The sequence below is a fragment of the Anneissia japonica genome, unplaced genomic scaffold (assembly GCF_011630105.1).
Source record: "Anneissia japonica isolate Jap-2015-1 unplaced genomic scaffold, ASM1163010v1 scaffold287711_len853857_cov187, whole genome shotgun sequence".
Classification (NCBI taxonomy): Eukaryota; Metazoa; Echinodermata; class Crinoidea; order Comatulida; family Comatulidae; genus Anneissia; species Anneissia japonica.
The window spans coordinates 385860-407336 of record NW_022753410.1 but is presented as its reverse complement, the minus strand read 5'-3'; the positions used below and the strand labels follow the sequence as shown (position 1 = coordinate 407336).

Sequence of the window (21477 nt, the reverse complement as noted above, 5' to 3'; positions counted from 1 at the left end):
GTTTGTTTGAGTATTGTGAATGTTTGTGTACATAGTTCGGGTGCTCAAGTTAAACATACAGTGAAACCAGTGATGGCGCCAAGACCTGCCCGACGGAGGGGCTAAAGGCCCCGTCGGGGGCTAAAGGCGAATCCCCCTAGAAGCCACGGATATTTGACGAATTATGGCGAATTTGTCTTACTTATTTGAATGATAGGCATCGAGTTACTATAATATGACTTCATGTAGGCTATGTTTTCTAATATCAGCTTCCAAAACCAAAACATTTTGAATAAAGCAAGAAACAAAGAGTATGCAATGTAACCATCTAATTTATTTTCAAATCCTTATTCTTGAAAGTGAAATTCTACATTTTGGAAATTTTGCATGAAGTCTGTTAACCAACGCTGTCATGGTCGAGGGTGCTTCACCTATCACGATGTATTCCAAGCATTATAAGGGTATCCAAACGAGCATTTGTCATAAAAGAACGCAATTTATTTTTATTTAGTCTCATTGAACTATTATTATTATTATTATTATTATTATTATTATTATTATTATTATTATTATTATTATTATTAACACAAATAGTTTAATGAAGCAATATGGTGGCTAAGCGAACATTACATAATTTTTTTTTATTTGTTTATTCCCCGACAAAAATTACTCGTCTTCCCCGACGTGGGGGGGGGGGGGCTACGCTTCCCGACGGGGGAATATCCCCAGGCCCCTCTGGCGCCACCACTGATTGAAATTCGAATTGCACGTGGCTTTATTAAAAATATTTTTGTTTATGTACCTGATATTGTCAATAAACACTCCCTAAAAACAGCTTAACAATGCTCAGATTGTCATAACGCCCAGGGGGTATCGTCCCCTCCCCCAGAACCCCCATCGGGGCCCGACCCTGGACCCCGGCGGAGGCTCTGCTGGCCGCCGGCCCGCGTTTCCAATCACGTATTTCAATTATTTCAGGTTGGTACCTATGTAACCTACCTAGGCATAGCTCGGCAGATCGGACAAAATATGCTTAGAACAACTAGCATTCAATTAAATAAATTTAAAACAGTTTTGGCTCGACGTCGTAATAATTTATATACGAAAGTGTGTCCTTCAGGCCTATCAGTTCATCGATCTATGGAAGAAAGACTACGTATCCAACTACTCAATAATGTTGATTTCCGGCCATCTAGGAATCAAAATTTTCCCGGGAAGGAGCACCGGACCCCCTTTCATTTTTGGGTTTATGGGAACATGAACCCCCTCTTTCAAATCCTGGATCCTGCAATAATGTTTAAAAGTATCGATGAATTTTAAATTTGTGCATGAATACTCTAAATGTATGTGGCCGTAATTATAAACTAAAAAACATTAAAAAATATATATATATTCTAAATTTGATGTAAAAATAAAATAAGTATTGTGAAAATGTATACTCGCATTGAAAATTATAATTTCTTTATCGAAATGTTTGACAAATGTTTTGTAAGTAAGGTAGGCCTATACAAAGTAAACCAATAAAGAATGAAATAGATGGAATGGGTTCTATATGTTTGAAGCTTGGTGGAGCTTAGGTGGGTTAGCTTCCGGCCGGTGGAGGGGATTTGGGGGCGGTGTTGAAAGTGGATTTCGGGTTGTATATGTAAGGTAAATTTTGAGGTAAATTGAAAAGTTATCTATATTTTATGACATGTTTTACCGTTATGTTTCTAATATAATGCCACACCAAGCTGTTTCAATTATCTTCATAATCACTATCATCATCATTATGGTCACTGGATAATAATGCTACTAAAATGATTCTTAAATTCTCATGAATTTTACAGACACTAAAAACATATTTAGAGCAACCCTTTTATAGAACTATTCAAATTAATTATTTCAAATATGTAAACTTAAAAACAAAGAATACATTATAATATTTTGTACGGTATCAAATTAGGTATTATATGTTTCATCATCATTGAACGATAGACATTAATATAGCGCTTTTTGCCAATGGATACAAAGCGTTTGGATATGTGGACTAGGAACTCGGTCAATAATCAAGATGGCAAAATAAAATTTACTTAAACTTACAAAGTAATATTTATATTGCTTATGGATTGTAAATATTAATTTTTCATTAATTTAGCAGAAAAAAATATTTAGTAATGCACATTGAATAAAACAAATAAAAATATTTATAAAAAAATATTACATGTAAAAACGATGCACAGAATTTCGCATTAAAATTAATATTTATAATAATTACACGCCAAAAAGCTCCTAAATAAGCTGTAACTTGTGTCAAAGTAAAAGAAATCATCAGAATGATATGACGTTTTGTAAAGGTTATAAGAAAAACAATGTAGATAATGGCTTCTTTCGAATTAATCCTCAGAATAAAGCTGGAACAAACTAGGCATTATCTAAGAGGAGATCTAATTAATATTCATCACACTGGTACCTGATTGGATAATTACTTCCTGTCTGTGTGTGAAGTCAACCGTTTAATGCTGTATTGTGGCCTTTAGTGTAGTTAATGCCTTATTCCAAATTATTTGTAGTGGTGTGTTTAGATAATGCCCATTAAAAAAATTAAATATCATATTTAGAGTAATATTTTTAGCTTTCTAGTAAAAAGGTGATAGATTATACCATCAGGAGTCATGTAAGACAAACATCTCAATTAAAACAAATGTAGTTAATGCCTATTTCCGAATCAGGGCAGCATACCACAGGGTAATGTCTTTGGTTCAATTTGTTATTCCTAAATAATATTTAAAATTGATTTTTCCTGGGACATGCAGTATATTTGCGGATTATGTTGCTATAATAATATGTTAGATTATTTAGCCCTTAACGCTAAACATTGGGCCTCAAGCGCTTCACATTACTAACCCGATCATTGGATTAAACGCCTGTGAAACACAAACTCAAGCTCCCTTGGAGAATGTTGCTATTTATGTTGTAGGAACACAAGTTAATGGATTAAATACAAAATTACAAAAATTTTAGAAAATATTGGTAAATGATATGTCGGAAATAAGTTGAAAATATATGCAGTTAAAGCAGAGGTCATGCTATATCGAAACCAGAATATACTTTCATCTGATGTCCTGAATATTTCATGTCGACGGAAAACGTATCGTACAAATAAAACATATAAGATATTTGGGTTTAGCGATAGAGTATAAAAACTTAACACGGAATTATCATATATGACATATTATACATATACATATACATATACATTCATAACATAGGAAAGTCCGAAACATTGCACCATCTCTGCTAATTACATAAGCACAATCGAACCATGTATCGGTTATGCAATTTCGGGTTTTGGAAACACATCCGAGAAAATATTTTTAAAAAGACTGCAAAAACGTTCAAGAATTATTTTACTGTAAACAAAATTTTTATTACAAAAACTGTTGTGGCGAAAGCATAACTCAACAGCTAATTTCATGTTTAATGTACAATGTTATTATATGCCCCCACGATCTTCTCGAAATTGAAATAATTTTCGATCGACATGGATATTCCAAAACAATTTGAATGTTGTTGCACTAATTTTAGTGCCATCTCTCTTTCACTGTGATTTCCATCTAGTGTTCGAGTGACAATTTTTACAACAGGCAAGGCCAAGTCATGTATAAGAGACTATTTGTAACTATTTTAAATTATTAATTTACAGTATTACATAAAGATAAACTGTGGGGCTGTCTCTTATACACATCTAGATGTGTATAAGAGACAGTATACATAGAATACAATATACAATACAATGTAATTTTTTGTCTATGTTTTCTACTTTCCTTCCAAGTACTCCCTGATTTTTAGCGCATGGACATTATTCGCCTTTCTAACCACAAGATCGGACTGGATTAATTGGACTAGATTTCAGGTTTTGTTTCTAGTATTATCTCCAGCCACCAGTAACGTGTGTTGTTTGATGATTCAGGCTTAATATTCATTATTATTACTGTATTATGAAGAGTACTGATTAAGCGCACGCTTATTATTATTATTAAAGAAAAAAGATTGCCTCTGTTGTAAACGTCTGATTAACTATTATTTGCAAACTATTACAGTAATCTACTAATTTTGTTAAAAATGCAAAGGTCGCTAAGGACAATTGGTGGATCAATTCTTGAAGTTGAGTAGCTTATTGCCTAGAAACAAATTTTTCTTTCTGTGTGTTGAATACCTTCTACGTCTAGTAGTAATCAGTCTTTTAGGTGGAGAGGAAGCCTTATAGTACTCGCCCAATAAGTCATAAAAATGAAGTCACTCAATGTGTTCACCCTCGTCCTTATGACATTGGTATGTCATAGCAAAGAACAAAGTTCGTGCTGTAGGGACACAGTGCACGAATGCTACCCGCGTCCTGAATTAAACACCGACCAGATTGAGATTCTACGTGATGTTGTTGAAGAGCTGGAGCAGTTACCATGCGAAGAAATGATTGAACGAATATATAACACTGTAGAATCGCCTATAACATATACTGCAGAACAAATTGATTATCTAGTCGGGCGCTATCCTAGTAGATTTGAGGCGGTTCCAACAGAGGAGACGGACTGTAGGACAACGACCGTCGTTCCAGAGTGTCCTGATGAGCCAATACCGGAACCAATACCTGATGTTGGGTAAGTAGGGATACAAAATGCACAGTATTGTGTTACAGTGACAAAAACAATGGGCAATGATAATAACAAAATTTTTATATGAAGCAATGTTTTTCATGCCAGTTAATAAAAAGGAGATAATTGATATTATAGCTAGTTTTAAAAACAATAAAAATCCGGGACCTGTATGATATTCACTCTGATGTCATAAAAAATATTACTCCCTTTATATCCAAGCCTTTGACTCATATTTTTAATACCGTATCTGGAGACTTTCCTCATGCTCTGAAGTTAGCAAAAGTAGTACCAATTTTCAAAAAAGGTGACCCATATATGATTAATAATTATAGATCCATTGCATTGCTTCCTACTTTCGCAAAAAATATAGAAAAACTAATTTACGATCGTTTGTCTTCTTTTTTATTAAAAATATTATATTACACGACAATCAATATGGCTTTCGCTCAAACATTCTACCGATATTGCAGTTTTACATATGTATGTAAAGGTAACTAATTCTCTTGTTAAAGGGCATCATATTATAGGTATTTTTCTTGATTTATCGAAGGAATTTGACACCATTGATCATAACATATTATTATTTAAATTATCCCACTGTGGTTTCAGGGGCCTTCCTCTCAATCTTATAAAAGATTGACTATCTTGCAAACATAACCTATTTACTAACTTTAACTCTTCTAAATCTCATATCTTGCCTCTAAGTTGTGGTGTAAAACAAGGGTCAATTTTGGGCCCCTTATTTTTTCTTATTTATATCAATGATCTTCCATATGTTTCAAACTTACTGCATTTTATTTTATTTACAGATGACAGCAACATTTTCTTTTCCCATGAAAACAAATGTACTCTTTTAAATAGTATTAATCTTGAACTCAATAAAGTTTCATTGTGGTTTAAAGCAAACAAATTATCACTAAATTCATTCAAAATTAATTTTATTTACTTCACACATAATAATAAGTCCAACAATACTTTACCATCCGATATTATTATTGATGGGCACTCAATAAATAGAACCAATAACCTAAAATATCTTGGGGTTTTAATCGATTCTACATTAAACTGGCAAATGCATATTGCAGCTATAAACAAAATAATTTCGAAAAATGTTGGAATGTTAAGACGATTACAGCATATTCGTCCATACAACATTTTGTTATCACTTTACAATACCATTATCCTTCCGTACTTATATTATTGCAATATTGCATGGGCCACAACAATTTCTAAGTTTAAACAATTTAACCCATGGTATAGTTTAGAAACATAAAAAATCCACTGTAATTTTAAGCTTTAAAAGAAGGCACTTAGGATATGCACTGGGGCGCATCCAAGGTCCCATACAAGATAATTATTTTATTCTCTAAAAACATTAAATATATTTGATATTAATAAACTACAAACTATCTTATTCATACTTCGTTTTTCCAACAACCACCTTCCTCCTCAATTTAACTCGTTGTTTACAAATTTTAGTGAACTTCATTCTTATGAAACTAGATCATCTACTCAGAAACATTTTATCTATGAAAAATATTCAACAGCACTCAGGAAAATCTTTTTTTATTTTTAATGGACCAAATTTATGGAATAATTTACCCTTAGATATTAATTTATCAACAACAATACTTAATCTTAAAAACACATATAAGACATTCTTACTAAACCAATACACTTTATAAGTCAAACTACCACTAAAATTCAAATTTGCTCCTTTGAATTAATTGCTCTAAATTAATCATACGGTTGATTCATTGACCGTTTTAAGGTTTTTCTCGACACTTTCGTTGTTATGAAGTTAATTTTGTTTTATTTCTTGTTCATTATCTTTGTATATAGATATTTTTCTGTTTAGATCTTAAGGTTTTCTTATTTAGTCATGCTGCTTTTTATTTATTGATTGTTTTCTGGTGGCTCAGTCTTAAAGCCTATCTTGGCTTAATGGAGTCACCACACATAATAGGCCTACATCGTATACAGGCCCACTGTTATGTTATATTCAATTTTTTCAGTGTTTTTTTAAATGTAGGCCTATTATGTGAAACTCTGAATTACTAAACTAAACTAAGCTATTATATTTTAATAATAGTAATATTGATAATAATGATAATAATATTATACCTAAAAGAAGTAAAAAAAAAAAAAGGTTCGAAACCTCGAAACCCGACGCAGGCCGGAGTACCCGTCTCTCTTACTTTAGCGTTTGGGCCAGACTATGTAAGGCTGTGGGGGTTCGCCACTTCTCCCGCACTGCAATCTGTTTTACCTTCCCAGCATATGCCGGTACTCATTTATACACCTGGGTGGAGAGAGAGAGACAAACATAGATAAAGTGTCTTGCTTAAGGACACAAGCAACTTGCACAGCGAGGGTTCGAACCCCGTTGCGCCGCTGCTTCTACTCTTTCCCTAAAAGAAGCAAACAAAATAATAAAGACCGTTGAACTTTCTTCAGTAAGTGAGTCATACCTGGCTCCAAATAATCTCAAGAATAAGTCTCAGGAGTCAGATTTGTTTACAATTCTGGGTAACTAGTTGAAATTATGCATCCAGCCTTATTTTATCTATGATGGGGGATAATCATAATTTTCTTAAGTTGTCTTCTATATCACTTGCAAAGAATCATGAAATTAAGAGTACACTTAACATTTCTTAATTTCAGGAGCCGATCTTCGTATCCCCACAAGAAAAGAAGACGGAGGGCCAATAGACCTGGCACAGGTGTATGCGAGACGATCCTAGACGGATTTACAACTCCCCACCTTGCACTTAACAGACGGGGAGAGATTGTATTAGTCGTTCAAGGAATGGATATAACCGGGGTAAAATCTTAGCTGATTTTGTTTCTTTAAAACTGTATACAATACTAAATTATTCGAAGAGTACTAGTTCAATCACTAAGAGAGGTTCTAGAGCTTGGGGACATATTTTGAGTAGACTTTTCTTTTATATAATTTATTTCATTTTAGGCGGACGGTGTGCGTTTCGCCAATAATCAATATGTGTACGAGACCATCTGCGGAAGGGACCAATGTGAAGGTGGACTGCAATGCAACTGTACCACTGTGCTAACTCCATCAACTACCGCTGTTGTGCATTATATCAATGGGGAAAATAATTTTTTTATAGAAGAACCTATCCAAGCACGCACGTGTCATGCGTACGTGCCATAGGAGTCAATTTGATGTTGTCTGTCTGCCCACACTGTATTTACCTGAAATAAGCTCTATTCGATGATGTCATTATTATCTATAATAAGAAGTAGATAGGGTAGGCGTGTTAGTATAAATCAGGGATGGGCATAAAATCGGTCGCAGGGCCAAAGTGAATTATTGATTTAACACCGAGGGCCGCACCAAAACTTTGATGTTTCCATTGTGCTTTGAAAAACCTTCAAACACTGCTTTTACAGTACTTTATTCTCAGTTGTAATGTTACTTTTTACATATAATCGGTGGCGGACCTTAACAAATAAAGTGTTTTCTAGCCAATGTTGCGTGCCGGGCCGCAACACATAAGGATTTTAACTCATTTCCGCGGGCCGCAAAAAAAAAAAAAAAAAAAAAAAAAAAAAAAATTGGCAGTCGGGCCGCACTTTGCCTACCTGTGGTCTACATGATAACAGTAAATGAATGGCAAACAGCACTTTTCAGACTAACAAATTTATTTTTCTACAAGAATCCTATTTGCACATTCACCTGATGACGACCACTGCGTGGTCGAAAGCTTGTGGAAAAATCAATTTGTTGGTGTGAAAAGTGTTGTTTGTCTTTCATTTACTGTTATCTGTAATAAGGGATGGTGACCTTTTATAGGTAAATCATTATGTACTGGATAGTGTGGATAGGGGCTGTTAGGCTTACATCTCCTATCTTACCCTTTCTTGCCTATATGTTTACCTTTACATCACTATGATATAAGCCTAATTTAAATTATAATAGATCATAGAGTATAATTGGCTTCCTAATTTATTGTATATTTAGTTATTAGTTTACATTTTAAAAGAAAAAAACAAAAAATCCACTATAATCTAGTTATTTTTAATTTACTTTGAAAATATAGAGTTATCATAATTTGGCAACCGCTGGTCCTACAGAGTTGCTTTCAAATTATTCAAAATAATTCACGTTTAAAGAACGGAAATGCTACAATTATTTACTTAATTTGCATATCTCTGGGACTAATGTACAGTATGTAGAATCTTGAATTAGGTCTCAAAGTATTCAAATATATGATTCTTTTCACTATATTATTAGAAGGGATGAAAATATATATTCACACCATGGTCACATGTAGGCCTACTGTTCCTATGCAGATTAGCTCTAAAATATGTAAATTAGAAATGAAATTATAGTGTTACCATATCTTGGAAATGGTTGGTCACAGACAGTTGCTTTCTTTACCAGATTGTACGGAATATGCATGTTTTTATTTCCTCTAATGGAACATTTGTTATTAAAATGATCGGAAATATTACAATAGACATTTGTTCTTATATTCACTGAATGTGCATATTCCTGCAACTTATGTCCGGACCTTCAACAATATCGATGCAACACAACACTTGCTTAGTAATCGTGGGACTGAAAGTTTTCGAAACTTCAATTGTAAGTAACGATTTGTAAGTAACAAGTAACAACAATTACTGCTCTGAGCAATTTCAGACAGTTCACTTTGTTTACAGCAGGTAAAGGATAGGCCTTTGAATTTTTTTCTATAATTACTGTAGTGAACATAACAATACTAAGTAATGAATGAATAGCCGAATAAGCTTTTTATTCAAGACTCCATCAACTGTTGAAGTATCTCATCAGAATTGATGCTATTTTACAGAGCTCAATCATGAATATGAGGCGCCAAATGTACTTTCATTATTTAACAAAATTATATACATATAATTCATTACTTAATTTATAATTCAACATTTTTTCGTTATATAGGGCCTACATAATTAGTTTGCTTCCAACAATGATATATAAATAATTGGTGAAGCGATTGTTGTTATTTATAAGTAATACGATATTAAAACAATTATTTATAAGTAATGACTGTGAGTAAAATCATTATTTATATATAATGACCTTCGGCACTTCAATTATTTATAAATAATGTTTTGCTACTTTAAATTATTTATGAATAATGAAAATCGTTCCAGCAATAATTTATATATAATTGTTGGAGGCAAAATTTATTATATGTATATAATGAACAAATATTGAATTATATGTTAAATAATGAAATATATGTATATAAGTAAATTTGGCGCCTTGAGGCGCCAAATGTACTTATATGTATATAATTTTGTTAAATAATGAAAGTACATTTGGCGCCTTAAGGCGCCAGATGTACTTATATGTATATAATTTTATAAATGTATTATCACATTATACACACACAGTGGTTGTGAAACAAATATATATATATATATATATATATATATTGTGATCAATTTGTGTCACAATATATATATATATATATATATATAATATGGTTGTAAAATCCATTATATATAATGGTTTTTCATCAGTTATATATACACTATATATAATGAATTTGACATTAAATAATTGTATGTGAAACCATTATTTATATAAAATGATGTACATGCATTTTATACATATAATTAGTTTTCTTCTAACAATTATATATAAATAATTAGTGGAGCGATTTTCCTTAATTATAAATAATATGATGTTAAAATAATTATTTATAAATAAGGACTTTGAGTAAAATCATTATTTATATATAATGACTATTAGCACTCCAATTATTTATTGTTTGGCTAGTTCAAATTATATATAAATAATGTTTTGCTAGTTTAAATTATTTATAAATAATGAAAATCGCTCCACCAATTATTTATATATAACTGTTAGAAGCAAAACTAATTATATGTACATAATGAACAATGTTAAATTATATATTAAATAATGAATTATATGTGTATAATTTTGTTAAGTAATGAAAGTACATTTGGCGCCTCATACATGAATGCAAGTAATTTTACTGTAATGCATTTTTTCAATTAGTCTTTCGAAACTATTCAACAGTAAATATATCTATAAATGGGTTAGGTAATAATGTCTAACCATGAAATAAATAATATTGTAATAGTCACTAAAACACAAAAATTAAAAAATTTTAGTCTCAGCGGTTTCAGATAATTTGATATACTTTGTTATGATAGTTTGCATTTGAGTCAATTTTCAGGCTATAAAACTGGGTTTCGTGCAGATTTGTTTGTTTCCTATCTGTTACTTGTTTATTGTCAAACTTTAAGCCAGATTTTTAACAAATTTATATCGGTCAACAAAAGTTTATTATAGGGGATCAAAACCATTCTTGTGTTGACCAGGACATTGCTTAGAAACCATTTTCTTGCTAATACTTGACAGATTTGTGTTAACCTATAGGCAGATTCGTCTTGGCGGAGAGCTTGACATTACTCGCCGAAGCCTACAATGAAGTTGCTAACTGCGATTACTTTCGTGCTTTATATGGCCAGGGAACAGTGAAATTTCACTGTTCCCTAAAATGGCACTACATTTCGCATCCAGTAGGAAACCTGCTGCCGGAACACGGTACACCAATGGTATACGCGTTTTGAATTAAACCCCGACCAGTTCCAGTCACGAACAGTTATTTACCCCGTTATCAGAAGACTGCATGAGTATACAGCACTCGAGATTTGCCTTAACATATACAAAAGAACAAATGGAATATCTTACGTTACTAGATTTGAAGCGTCTCCTCCCAGGAAACTGAGTATTTGTGAGTCTTACACATCTAATAAAACAGCATAGTAATTAATTGTGCCTTATACCTAAACACAGAATGAAAGTTGAGCCATCAGACCAAACTGCAGCCATGTGTTTATCATTGGTACTGAACTGGGAAATCACTTTATAACTGAAACCATTTTTTGTCAACTAGTTGACCGAGTTTTAGGCCTGTATTACATTGCTGATTCTGATTTAGAATTTAAGAGGAATATTTATCTGTGACTGGTTGCACTGTCCATCCCTACGCCACTGCCGTTTAAATATACCTATCTATAGGCTAAGTTTAAAATACAAAAAAAAAAAAAAAAAAAAAAAAAGAAATTGAAATTGAATCTCGTTTTATTGACAAAATGAACGATTTAAAAAAATAAACCTGCTATAAAAAGATTGATTGATTTTACTTAGCGTTTTTTTTAAATTAATAATTTTTTAATGTACAGTAAATGGCAAATGCTAACCCTCGAAAGTTAGTCAATATTAATAACTTTCGTATTCTTCAACACTTCCAAAATTGGTAATGAAAATGCCAATCATATCAAAGATTAATTATAACTAGAATAGATGTCTGTTATTGTTATTTTCTGCTATTATTACTGGCGTCCCCACCGTGTAAAACAGAACATAGGACTTTCCTTTATTGACATAATGAGAACTGATAATTAAAATGGTACATGAAACCACTTTAGAGTATGCTCAATCAGTATGGGACCCACACTCAAGCCAGCTCTCCAGGCAGATTGCGAAGGTGCAAAGAAGAGCAACTAGATCTATTGTTAACAATTAAGAGCAGAAAGCAAGTGCAGGAAAAATGTTAAAAAGGCTGGAGTTGGAAAATCTTGAACACAGAAGAACTGTTCGTCCCACATTGTTCTACAAGATTCGTAAAGGCCTATTCGCCATAGACATGCCTTCTCTCAGGTGCCTCTTACTTCCAAAGGAAATACAAAAAAAAAAAAGAAAAAAAAAAAAAAGAAGAGAAATAGGCAAGCCTACCATATTCTTTCTTCAACACAAGATTACTCCAACAAATCATTTTATTCTAAGACTGCAGGCGACTGGAACACGTTGCCTGAGGAAATAGTTAAAAGCTTCATCTGTCTCTCACTTCAAGGAACTTATCACTAAGAAACTCCTAAAAGATTAGATGCTGCTACCACTAGAGTGCCTGAGACTGAGCCTGTCTCCGCACCTTAAATTGCTACTGTACGGAGAGTGTCAGCCTAGGGTAGTTTAAATTTTAAAATAAATAAAAAACGTTAAAAATAATAATTGTAAATACTGCACAAACTGATGTGGTACTCTTGAAAAAAAAAGGGCTACTAAGCAAAAGCCTTCATTTATGAAGTTGGCCCATAAGAAAAAGAAACCACTCGACCATAGAAAGACTCGAACTGGGGCTGCAATGAACGTACTGATGACAGAGATATGGAGGGTTTTGCGCTAGAACCACACACTATCAAGATTAGTGAATTTTCAGTCTATGTACCTAGTGTACATTTTAAAGGTTGAGGGCGGAAATGGTTTGTGCTTGGAACCTAGTTTTTTAAACGCGTTAGAAACCGTAATTAAATTACCAATTATTTATTCGACTAAGTGTGAAAACGATCCAAACACGAAAAATCGCCAAAGTGGAGGGTAGAAAACACTCTGCAAAAGCTTAGGAAAACTTGAAAAAAAAAAGAGTTAAAAACAAAAAAGCAGATCAAAAACAATTTTGAAGTTAGGTGTTAATACTCTTCCATATCATGTAACACAAACGCAAACAAAAGAAGGGGTGGGCGTAAGAAAAGATTTTAAGATGTTGCGTTATATTCCTCTGATCAAGGGTGTGCGGTTCGCCATGAACCAATACGTCTTTGAGACTGTCTGCCAATATAGAATATGCCAAGGTCCGTTTAATTGTGCTAACATCAGTAGGCCTTCGGTTCTCGCCATTGTGCATAATGTCAGGGGAGAAACTAATCCTTTTTACTAGGATTTTATCCAAGTGCGCACGTGTTTCACGTTCACGATATAGAACTCAGAAACATAATGCTTACAGTAATAAGGTTTATTTAATGTAGGCCAGGTCATTTAATTGAGAATTTATGACAATCCATAAACCCCAACTAGAGCAAACTGTAGGTAGCTCAATATTACAATCATTAGCTTCATTGTGTAATAAGTGCATAAGTGCACGCTAACCGACATTTTAAAAAGATGAGACGGCTAATATACGGTGATGTAATTGTATTAAACAGAATTAGGTATAGTTGCACCCATAAGCTTTAAAAACTATGCTTATAGAATTATGTAAACAGGAAAACTTTATGCACCATTTACGAAGTAGGTCATTTAATTGATATTCGCATTCCACAAATTCAAATTTGAGCAATAGGTATTTTCAGGATTAGGAGGCGGATCTTGCCCAGGATTATTATACTGTATCTGTGCTTTTTTGGAGCCCAACATGCTGGTTCATAATAATATATGAGTATTATTTTATGGCATGTAATGATGACAATGTCACAGCCTTAGATAATGTCTTCCATATTAATGTACTTAAGTTTGGGAGATTATAAAAATTGTTATTAAAAAAGGGTTTTTTCCCTGACTTTTGCAGTGATCTTTCTCTTTGTCAGTACTTGGCTATCCTAAATATTGGTGGCGCAGACATCAATAAAATCACGATGCAACACAACACTAAACCACTTGATCAGTGGTCGTGGGACTACAATTTTTCGAAACCTCAATTGTAAGTAACAATACTCATTCGACAATGTTTGTATTACATTTTTTGGGTTTAAAGAAAATTATTTATTCGAGTAAACATATTTTAAACGGTGTGTTCCTAACATTTACATTTGTTTCTCAAACATGATAAGCCTATGATAGGCTTACATATTTTGTTGTTTATATAAACAGCTAGGGTGTGGAAATTATTAATTCAGGACAGAGGAAGGTGGAGTTATTATTATTTCATTAGAGAGAATGTATTTACTCAGGTTGCTTTAAGGACGTTCAGGGGGTCAAATTTGCCTACAGCAGGTTTGAAACGGTTTGGTGTTAATATATTATTTTTATATTATTAATATAGATAATTACTGTTGCTAGTATAAAGAATCAAGAAGGTCGGAATCTAAGGAAAATACTGAGTATGAATGGTGTTCCAAAGACTAAAAGACTTCTAGATTAATTTCTATTTAGGTCTGTTGTTCAATCATCTGTTGAAATATACTATTTTGAAAAAGCTAAATCATGATTTTTTATATACTATAATGCATTTTCAAATAGTCTTCTGTAACTATTTAAAGTAACTAACATATCTATAATGGGGCAATGTAATAATGTCAGGTCTCACTACGAATTAAACTCAATGTTGGTGAGATGATAAAAGATAATTATTAAAACAACGTCAGAAATAATTTAATAAAATGTCTGTCTCTGCGTTCATAGATGTTTCCTTTACTTATGCTATGCTTATATTTTTAGCAAATTTCCTTACTATAAAAGTGGTCATCGTGCATTTTTTTGTTTTTGTTTTTGTCTTTTTTTTTGCTTTGAGTATTAATATTTGTTTTGTTATTTAACTTTGAGTCAGATTTTTATATAGCAAAACATAATGTGAAATATATTTTATCGATCAATACTGGGAATCAAATCCATTCTTGTGTTCACCAGTGTTAACCTGACAAAATTCGTCTTGGTGGAGAGCTCTAAATTATCAGTCAAAACCTACAATGAAGATTATAATTGCGATCACCTTTGTGATTATGGCACCGATGTGTCGCAGCGAGCAGGAACAGTGCTGCCGGGCCATGGTGCGGCAATGCTACCCGCGTCCTGAATTAAACCCCGACCAGCTTAAGACTCTACGGACTCTTGCTGACGAGCTGGAAAAGCTACCATGTGATCAAAGAATTGAACGAATATACAACACGACAGAATCGCCTATAACATATACGGAAGAACAAATGGAATATCTTACCATGCGCTATGCTACTAGATTTGAAGCGTCCCCTCCCGAGCAGACTGAGTGTTTGTGAGTATTATAGATGGCTCGGTGGTTGCTATTTATATTTTGTTGATATTATTATACTGACATCTGTATGCTTCTTACACACTTAATAAAATAAAATAGCATAATAGGTCTAAACACACAGATAATGGTAATCGTTGTTCCTAATATTACTAAGCACACAATTCAGGCTGAGCCATAGGACCCCACTGCAGCCATGTGTGGTCATCATTGACGTTGTAAATCAATAACCACTAAAGATAATACAAACCGGAAACGTTCCCAAGTTTGAGACGGTACATTATTACCAAAGAGCCGTTACCATGATTGTAAACGTGCAAGGGGTGGAATTACAGAGGTGGGTGTGTGTGTGTGGGGGCGGGGGTAATCAGGCTTAGTCCTCATTAAACCAAAAAATAGCATTCATGTATTTCTGTAACTGTGAAATAGCAAAGAGTAAATACTCTTTGCATGGGCGGTGGAACCGGGAGGGGGTGGGCGGCCCTTCTCACCAATTTTTGGCAGAAAATATATAATATCTATAGAGAATTATATGTGTGATGGGAAATAAATGCAAGAAACGAAAGAGGGAAGGAGGGGGAGAGGAAGGGGAAAGAGTGTGTTTATCCAGTCCCTAACCTAGTTAGATTTTCTCGCAATTCACATTGGCGCATCTGGGAGAATCAGGGGACTTGTCCCCCTCCCTTGGGCATAAAATAAAAAGAAAAAAAAATTCTAGATCCACCTTTTCAGGACCCGTGAGCTGATTTTTTTTTTTTTTTTTTTTTTTTTTTTTTTTACAATTAGAAAATTAAATTAAATATGTGTTTTTTATATGCCTTTTTGATTTCTTCCATTTTTTTCATTTTAATTTTTTTTTATTTGTCTGGTGTTGTGCTTTTATCTATTGTTTCTTTTTTATGTTTGTGTTGTGAATTTCTTGAATTTTGATGTTCTGTTTTTAAATTTTTAAGCGATTATTGTAATACACTTACGCCTATATACTGTCTTTTATTGGCTGTCTGTTTGCAATTTTAAATTTATATTTTAATTTGAATAAATAATAAAGACCCTGAATACAAAATTAAAGTCGGGAAAGCTCATTTCCCGCCATCTAGGAATCAAAATTTCCCGGTGGAGAATCCCCAAATCCCCTTTCTCTTTGGAGTTTTTCGATCCATGGGAAAAAGAACACGTATGCACCTACTCATTTGTTTTATGTATGTATACACACATAACAGGCCTATTTACTGTAATAAGAATGAGAAAGTTTGCCCAACCGTTTTTAAGAGGTAGGAAACCTTGAATTTTGTCATTAAGAGACACCTAGCTAAAAGTCGGGAAAGCTTATTTCCCGCCATCTAGGAATCAAAATTTTCTCGGTGGAGGACCCCCGGGTCCCTTCCTTTTTTGGGGTTCTTGTGAAAAATTGTGGGCCCCTCCCGCCCTCCAAAATTGAACCCATACGGTACATATTCCCATTCATACTAGTGGGCCTCCCCACTTTGAAAAAAGTTCCGCCGGAATAATCACTCACTATAAAGTGGGCCTAAATATAAACTTATATTAAGGCTTATGAAAATATTATATCATCCACCCATATCATAATTAAACAATATCATTCGATTTTCAAACGATTTTCTTTAACAAAAGAAGTCTGTCAGGGCCATTACCGGCTTCTAGGGGAAAAATGGTCTTGGTTGTCTACATCAATGCCGTAGCCAAGATTTTCAAACAGTGCGGGACAATATCAGGGTGGACCCATTAGAAAAATTGTGTGGGACTGTCCCAACTGTCTCAATAGCTGGCTACGGCATTGGTCTACATCGTAACATTTTAAATAACGGATAGTTAACCTTCAATTTAAAGAGAAATTCTGAGAGCGTCATTTATCAAGGTGGGTCTATGGTAAATGTTGACTCAAATCACATAAAATTCTGCTAGTTTTTAGCCCTACCCCCAACTAACCAAGCAGCAATTCTTTATTTTAAGAAACCTACTACTAAAATACTATATTAACTATATTTTTTGTGTAAATTGCACGTTTTATATTTCAGTGATAATTCTTCAAGTGTGTCAATGAGAAGACGAAGAGCAACGCCTGGTACACGTGTATGCAGTACAATTGTAGATGCGTTTACAACGCCACATCTTGCACTTGACAGACGCGGACAAATTGTATTAGTTCCCCAGGGAATTGATAGAGTTGACCGGGTAATTGTATTATGATGTCAATTCCGACGATGGCCAATGACGTTGTAAAATGTTGATTATTATTATGTTTTATATAATAATCATTATTATTTATATAATAATAATAATAATAATAATTATTAATATTATTATTATTATTTATTATTATTATTATTTATTATTATTTATTAGTATTATTATTATTATTACTATTATTATTATTATTGATGATGATGATGATGATGATGATGATGATGATGATGAACATGATGGTGATGATGATGATAATAATGATGATGAGACCGAAGACTTAACATCTCCATCCTACAAATTTGCCTGAGCCTGAATAAAGTTACAGGGCCAAAGTAGATATATATTAATGTTCTTCAACACCATGTAATACAAAATCAAACAATTGAATGGGGAGTAAGGAAAATCACAACTAATATGTTGCGTTTTATTTCACAGAGAACTGGTGTACGGTTCAAAACGAACCAATACGTCTTTGAGACTATCTGCCAATCTAGAACATGCCTAGGTGTACCGTGTAATTGTGCTACCATCAGTAGGCCTTCGGCTATCGCCATTGTGCATTATATACGAGGAGGAACCAGTTTGTTTATCGAAGATGTTATCCAAGCGCGCACGTGTTACGCGTTCACGTAGAACTCTCATTCTATTACTCAATTGTTTTCCTCGTAGTCTTAAGAGCTACAGAAACATAGTGTTTACAGTACAGTAATAGGGTTTAGTGGTGCTTAAATAATAGGGTTTAGTCAAGATATCTGACCCGGATGGGCGGAAATATATTATTATTGGGTGACGTAATTGTATTAATGCAATTATAGGTATTGTTACTTCCACGAACATCCTTAAAAAATAGGCTCTATAGAATCCCTTGTGTTTTTTGGATATTTTATTATGTACACAGAATTTTAATGTTTGATCTAATGCATTTTATCATATTTCTAGTTTTATAGGTCTCAATTTAATTTTAATGTTCTCAATTATGTAATCTTTTTGTATTCTCATGTAATTCAGCGTTAATTTGAGATTGAATAAAACATATTGAACATATTGAACAAGATAAAGTTAACGATGCAGGCCTGGTTCAATTTGAAGGCAAATAGTTTTTTTTTAACTGTACCTACCGGTATTTACCACAGTAAACCTACTTAATACTGTTTCGAAAATGTGAATTATTTTGTTTTAGACTCCTCTATATAAGTCTATTATTGGTTTTTAGAAACAGGAATGGTAATTAATGTAATGGTTATTGTAATGGTAATGAGGCCTAAGGATATTAATAATAATGATGATAATAATATTAATAACTGCAACAATCATAATAACAATAATGATATTTGGATTAAATAATGATAACAATAATAAATAATAATTGGTATGTTTAATTTACCAATATTCTTCTAAAACAATGTTTTGTTAAAAATTATCGTTTATTTATTAATTTAAGTACAAGAAAATAAATTAAAAATTACATTTAAGGTAGGAATCAATGTTGAAATATTTATATACATAAGGTGAAAGGTCTACATGGGGGGCATTGTAGGCTATAAAGCCTACAGTCGTGCAAATGAATAGTTTGACCTTTTTATAACTCTGGCATGTTATCAGCAAATACTGACTCGGATAAGCCGTTCGTTCGGATAAGCCGTTTAAACTGCGCATGCCCGTATGAAGATCAATCGACAAAAATAAACATCATAGGTTTAAATCGATTGACCTTGGATACGAGCATGCACCACAGTTAACTACGAATTGTTTATTTTTTTTTGTTTTTTTTTTGGTAAGAAAACCACAATCTGCAACGAAATTTACATAAAGCCAATTGCGTTAACTTTAAAGTGCATTAGTATCTGCTGTAAAACAGTACATGAGGTTATACGGAAAGACATCAGTTCACTGTTTTATTTGGATCGTGAGGTATTGCCGGTACTACTTTCTCCCTTTCTTCTTGCTTTGCGCATATATAAATCTCATCTCGTCACAGGACCTACAGCAGAACTTCCTATACCCACGTAAAGAGCAGTACGTTTTGTATAAACTGGGTCCACACATGGGATTGTTTACGGCTTTGCAACCTGCAATGTAAACATAAACATATTATATTTTACTTACAAAGGATCTCGAATGATGACTATTTGTACTATTACTGTAGTTGATTGAAATTTTAGTAATTTATCTACTTTGACTGCTTTGCCTATACGGTACTGCGCGCCTCTGGCTTTTGGTTGATTGTACTGTTGTCGGTGACGCAAACAACGCTACACTTTAGGAATATAGAACTGTAGCATTGATTTCCACCTTTCGTATCTTGTAATCTGTCTTCTTCAGAATTTGAAAATAGTTTACGAGAAATGGTTAGATTTGCTTTTGAATGTGTAAAGATTTTATGAGCATTAAGGGATCACTGTTAGTGACGGTCGGCTCAGACTGTCACTGTTAAACAGTGGTCATCATCAACGCCACCGATTGCGGAGATAGTAGACAATCGTACAACGCAGATAATGACATGAGCACTACAGTACGTAATGTACTGGTAATTCATAAAGTCACTTTAAGAAACTAAAACCACAATGTTGTTAACATTTTGATTTTTATACACAAGTTTAAAAACATCGATGTTCGTATAATATTAAGTTTGCGTCAATGCGCGCGGGATGGTGTGGCAAAAGTTGTAACAAAAATTGAAATGATCATATGATGAGAAATATCTGGCGTTTTACACGATTTGTAGTCAGAACGCTCGAATTGGAAGGAAAAGTGAATTACCGCGAAGCTACAAATCCACTAAATTTCGTGGTTAGTTTATTGACTGACAGACTGATATAGGTTGAATATATGATTGATTGACTGATTGATTAATAATTACCTTCATCGCATGATGGCTTGATACACTGTTTGATGGCTTTCGGCTTTGAGTCATAGCAGCTGTACTCAGTACCAGCGCTTTTTGGTTTCGAGCACGTGACTGAACGCATCTTAACACCGAGACCACACGTTGATGAGCACTGTACAAGAAAAGGAGGTTATAGTATGGGATTGCTTTCCTTAATGATTTGAGCTATAATGTATTTCCGATTCAAAATTTCGGTTTCGGTTTGAATGCAGTCTAATGGTATTTCGGTAAGACACATCAGTGTCCATGCGGATATAATATCACACCCATTATGGGGCAAGTCTCATGTAGTTGTTATGAAAAGTCTAAGAGGTCCTGGCACTGAGCCATAAACATACCGTGTACATTATCTCTTAACATAGCTAGACTTCAGTAAACAGGTGGTCCCCTTACTAATTCAAGGTTCTACTTCTGTATTCTGCCACACCCACTTTCCCCTTTTTCCAGAGCAGTCACATTAATTTGCAATGCAAATTAGGGTGTAGTGACAGAGCCCTCTATGGTAATAATTATTAAAGAAAAGAGTGGAGACACTCGTAACAGTTGTCAAATGAAACTTCATGTGTGGACAGATCTAATGGCGGGAAACTTACCTGGGACCATTTTCCTGTTTTCCAATAGGCTGGGCATGGCCGTTGGTTGCACGTTTTTGATTCAACAGGTGGAGACGTTTCTCGGCATCTGCTCGAACGCACAGACACCCGCGTGCCGTTGTACAAACGCACACACTGAACCGATCGCGTCTGAATTCCCCCATTACCACATCTTTTCGAGCAACGTTGCCAACCCGTAGTTTCCCAAAGATATCTGGTATTTTGTAAAGAAAGGATTCGAAATTTTGATTTAGCGGTGGCCATTAAACTATGGTTGTTTAGTTAATCATGGGGTTAATGTTATGGGTAGCTACGATCTAAAGTATATGTTGATGGATGTACAGAGTCACTATCATAGCATTTGCTTTAATTGA

At 33.7% G+C, this 21477-nt stretch overlaps 3 protein-coding genes across 5 annotated transcripts in view; 2 read left to right on the top strand and 1 right to left on the bottom strand.

The window, feature by feature from the left end:
• Positions 1 to 4179: 4179 nt before the first annotated feature.
• LOC117122856 lies at positions 4180 to 8195 on the top strand. Its single transcript, XM_033268610.1, has 3 exons — positions 4180 to 4619; positions 7281 to 7440; positions 7588 to 8195. The coding sequence occupies exons 1-3, from the start codon at positions 4252 to 4254 to the stop codon at positions 7789 to 7791; spliced, it is 732 nt and encodes a 243-aa protein (XP_033124501.1). The 5' UTR covers positions 4180 to 4251; the 3' UTR covers positions 7792 to 8195.
• A 4407-nt stretch (positions 8196 to 12602) lies between these two features.
• Positions 12603 to 19195, top strand: LOC117122862. 3 transcript variants are annotated; one of them, XM_033268625.1, is made up of 5 exons: positions 12603 to 14134; positions 14477 to 14534; positions 15061 to 15421; positions 17455 to 17611; positions 18059 to 19195. In XM_033268625.1, exons 3-5 carry the CDS (start codon positions 15120 to 15122, stop codon positions 18254 to 18256), a joined length of 657 nt encoding a protein of 218 aa, XP_033124516.1. In that variant the 5' UTR covers positions 12603 to 14134; positions 14477 to 14534; positions 15061 to 15119; the 3' UTR covers positions 18257 to 19195. The 3 variants fall into 3 exon arrangements, with proteins under 3 accessions (XP_033124516.1, XP_033124515.1, XP_033124513.1); XM_033268624.1 differs by having other exon boundaries at positions 14477 to 14586; XM_033268622.1 differs by lacking the exon at positions 14477 to 14534.
• Positions 19196 to 19386: 191 nt separating this feature from the next.
• The window catches only part of LOC117122861 (A disintegrin and metalloproteinase with thrombospondin motifs 3-like), a 20118-nt gene continuing 18027 nt past the window's right edge, over positions 19387 to 21477 (bottom strand). Inside the window, exons 21-23 of the mRNA XM_033268620.1 lie at positions 21104 to 21317; positions 20484 to 20622; positions 19387 to 19692 (exon numbers count right to left, since the gene is read on the bottom strand). Of these exons, the coding sequence (XP_033124511.1) occupies positions 19547 to 19692; positions 20484 to 20622; positions 21104 to 21317 (499 nt within the window). The 3' untranslated portion in view covers positions 19387 to 19546. The remainder of the gene's footprint in view (positions 19693 to 20483; positions 20623 to 21103; positions 21318 to 21477) is intronic.